This window comes from Olea europaea, chromosome 15, assembly GCF_002742605.1.
Source record: "Olea europaea var. sylvestris chromosome 15, O_europaea_v1, whole genome shotgun sequence".
In the NCBI taxonomy this organism is placed as follows: Eukaryota; Viridiplantae; Streptophyta; class Magnoliopsida; order Lamiales; family Oleaceae; genus Olea; species Olea europaea.
The window spans coordinates 6,878,012-6,881,283 of record NC_036251.1 but is presented as its reverse complement, the minus strand read 5'-3'; the positions used below and the strand labels follow the sequence as shown (position 1 = coordinate 6,881,283).

General features: G+C 35.2%; 1 protein-coding gene across 1 annotated transcript; it reads left to right on the top strand.

The window, feature by feature from the left end:
• Positions 1-288: 288 nt before the first annotated feature.
• Positions 289-1,159, top strand: LOC111409988 (Werner Syndrome-like exonuclease). The gene has a single exon (XM_023040131.1). It carries the CDS (start codon positions 393-395, stop codon positions 1,032-1,034), a length of 642 nt encoding a protein of 213 aa, XP_022895899.1. The 5' UTR covers positions 289-392; the 3' UTR covers positions 1,035-1,159.
• The last annotated feature ends 2,113 nt before the right edge of the window (positions 1,160-3,272 follow it).

Genomic DNA, 3,272 nt, shown 5'->3' with positions numbered 1-3,272 from the left:
AATACTATAGTAACTTTCTGGTAAAGCAAGAATAGTAAATTTTAGTGTCAAATGAGAAATAATATAGATTTTGGATAACTATAAGTCACTTTGCCTCTAGATTAGAGTACTGCTATATCTACAAATTCTGGATGGTTTTCGTGTGAGGTGACATATGATAAGGGCGATAAAGTAAATTTTGTATTTACATTATTTCATTTTATATCACGTGAAAATAACCTACACAGTTTGTACATCTAATTTTATTATATTAGTATTATTCCCTTTCAATATATCTATGTCGGCATAGCTTTATGCCAACAAGAAATATATCATTGACTTTTATGTTTTATATATTTGCATCCATTTTCATCCGACCCTAAAACACAAACTAGAGGCAAAAAAGGGAAAAAATGTATAGATTTCCTGGTACCTCCAGCATCACCTTCAATCACAATTTGTCTAAATACTATGTCAGTTTCGAAGGAAAGAGTATAGAAACAACAGTCACAGACAAAGCAGCAATTACAAGTGAATGGATTGAAGAAATCTATTCAATTCATAATGGAAATGCAAAGGTTATTGTTGGTTTGGACGTCGAATGGAGGCCTCACCCCATTCAATCAATGAGTAACAAATCAGCAACTCTGCAACTCTGCATAGATGATAAGTGTCTGATTCTTCAACTCTTTTACATGGATGAAATTCCAGATTCTCTGAAAAACTTTCTTCTGGACCCTAAATTTACTTTTGTGGGAATTGAAGTGGCTGACGATATTTTGAAGCTTAAGAATGAATATGGGCTGGATTGCAGCAGCAGTTCTGATATTCGATCAGTGGCGAAGAGTATGTGGCCGTGGAGGTTTCGTCGTCCTGGATTAAAGGATCTTGCCTTGGAAATATGTGGGCTTAGCATGAAGAAGCCTAAGCATGTTTGCATGAGTAATTGGGAGGCAAGAGAGCTTAATAATAATCAAGTTGAATATGCATGCATTGATGCATATGCTTCTTACAAGATCGGTCACAAACTGCTGATTGAACTGTCAACCAATTAAGGGATGTTTGAAAGTACTATGTTTAAGATTTTAATGGGATTTGTGCGTTTATCTATGTTTTAGTATTATTATGTAAATTTGACGTGTTCTTGAATAAATATATAATTCTCTATGTCACTTGTTAATTTGTTACCAGTTTTTAATATTTTATAATTTTGTTTGAATATATATACATGAAATTATGATAACTTATTGTAGATTCTGTTATTATTTGGACTGCCTCACTATTTCTAAAGAACTGGGCCTATCTAATTGGTTTAGTACCCGGCCCATTACCTAAAACGTGTCCTTGCAAATAACGTTTTTGCCTCCCTCAAGTGAAGCCTTCTGCCGTACACGTGGCTTCTTGGCTGCCTTTGATCTGTGACGATTGATTTTGAGTATTTAACTCTGGGCTCTTCACTTTTTGGCAGAACTGTTCTTTCTCTCTCAATTTTTCTGTCTGTGTGTGAACTAGGGTTCTTTCAAAATTGGTAACCATTCATCTTCGTGATGATTTCTCTGCAATTTAGTGTTTAGAGTTGTATACAAAATCTTTGTGTAAGATTTAGTGTTACCATATTTCAAATAGAGAGGCGAGAGGGAACTTGAAGAAATCTGTAATTTCTTCATACATTTGTACGTTTCTTGGAGATTTAGTGGATCTAGAGCTTAATCGCGCAGTCGATGCTCAACGGGTGAGTAGGTCTTTGTGACTGAATATCCGGACCCTTTATGGGTGAAAAATTCTCTGTGTTCTTGTTTCTATTTTCTGAATCCGTTTTAAATTTCTCAAAATCGAACAAACACGTTGATAAAATACCAACAAGTGGTATCAGAGTTGGTTTCGAAAAATCTTTCTTTTAAATCTGTTGAAATCTCATTTTTTGAAAACCCTAGTTCTTCGATCTGCTAAGAACCAACTGCTGGTTGGATTATCCTTTTTAAAGGAAGGGTTATTTTTGTGGGAAACTGTTTCTCTCTTACTCGGTACTCTAGGGTTTGTACAAAATTTTTAAAAAGGGAATAATTGTTAAATTTTTAATAAACTCGTACTTGACTCGGTCAGATCTACTATCCCTGTTGAGTTTTTTGGTTAACTCTGTTTAAACTCATACTGAGTCTTGTCGAGCTGAGTCAACTCGTTTCGATTCTTTACTGAGTTTTCTAACTCACTGCTGAGTGCTACTGAGTCTCTGTGACTCGTTGATTGGCTGACCTGAGCTGACGTTCTTGGATCATTTCTGGTAATCTGACAGTACTTTCACTCTGAAATCTTGAGATTTCAGATTCCGGTAACCTCTGAAACACCCTCCTTAATTCTGAAATCTGTTTTTCGGTTAACTTTGAACAAGGTCATTAAGGTCAGTAACCTGCCATTGCTTTCCTTTGTCCAAGAACCCTTGAGGATCTGAGAATCTAAGGGAGCAATGGACTCCAGGGTTATAACTCCTTAGACCAAAGTTCCAACTAACTCCCGTATAAAGAAGACTTGATTCTCTGTAATCTTTAATAATTGCATGATAAGCAGAAAAATTAAATATCTAATTTGTACTGTTTTTCATACAGTGCAATTGTATTATATAACTGCCTGCATTCATCTTGTGTATTGCACAACTGTTATTTTGTGAGTCTATTTGTCAATATGTCTACTGTACAAAAATTTGATGTGCAAACTTGGAATGGTATTGGGGATTTTAGCCTTTGGCGTCAGAAAATGAGAGCATTATTATTGCAACATAGGTGTACTGGGGCTTTAGATGGCACCTGGGCTGCTGAAATCAGTGCCTATAGAAGGCAAGAACTTGAAGAAATAGCCTGGAGTACTATTTTTCTACATCTCTCTGATAGTGTAATCAGAAAGGTTGGGGAAACCACTGACACTCAGGCTCTATGGACTAAATTGGAAACTTTGTACTTAACTAGGACTATGCCTAATATATGCTATCTGCTTAGGCATTTTTATAACTTCAGATTTGATAATACATTGAATCTAGAAGAAAATATTGACAGATATACTAAACTAATCCAAGATTTAGATAACTGTGATGAGAAAATCTCAGATGATCAACAGGCTGTTGGTCTATTAAATTCACTTAGTGAAAGATACAGAGATATCAGAAATGCTTTAGAATATGGGAGGGAAAGCCTTACTGTTGATATTATCACAACTGCCCTAAGAAATAAGGAACTTGAACTAAAGTCAGAGTTCAAAAATACAAAAATTGGTGATGGTCTCTACATAAAAGAGAAACAAAT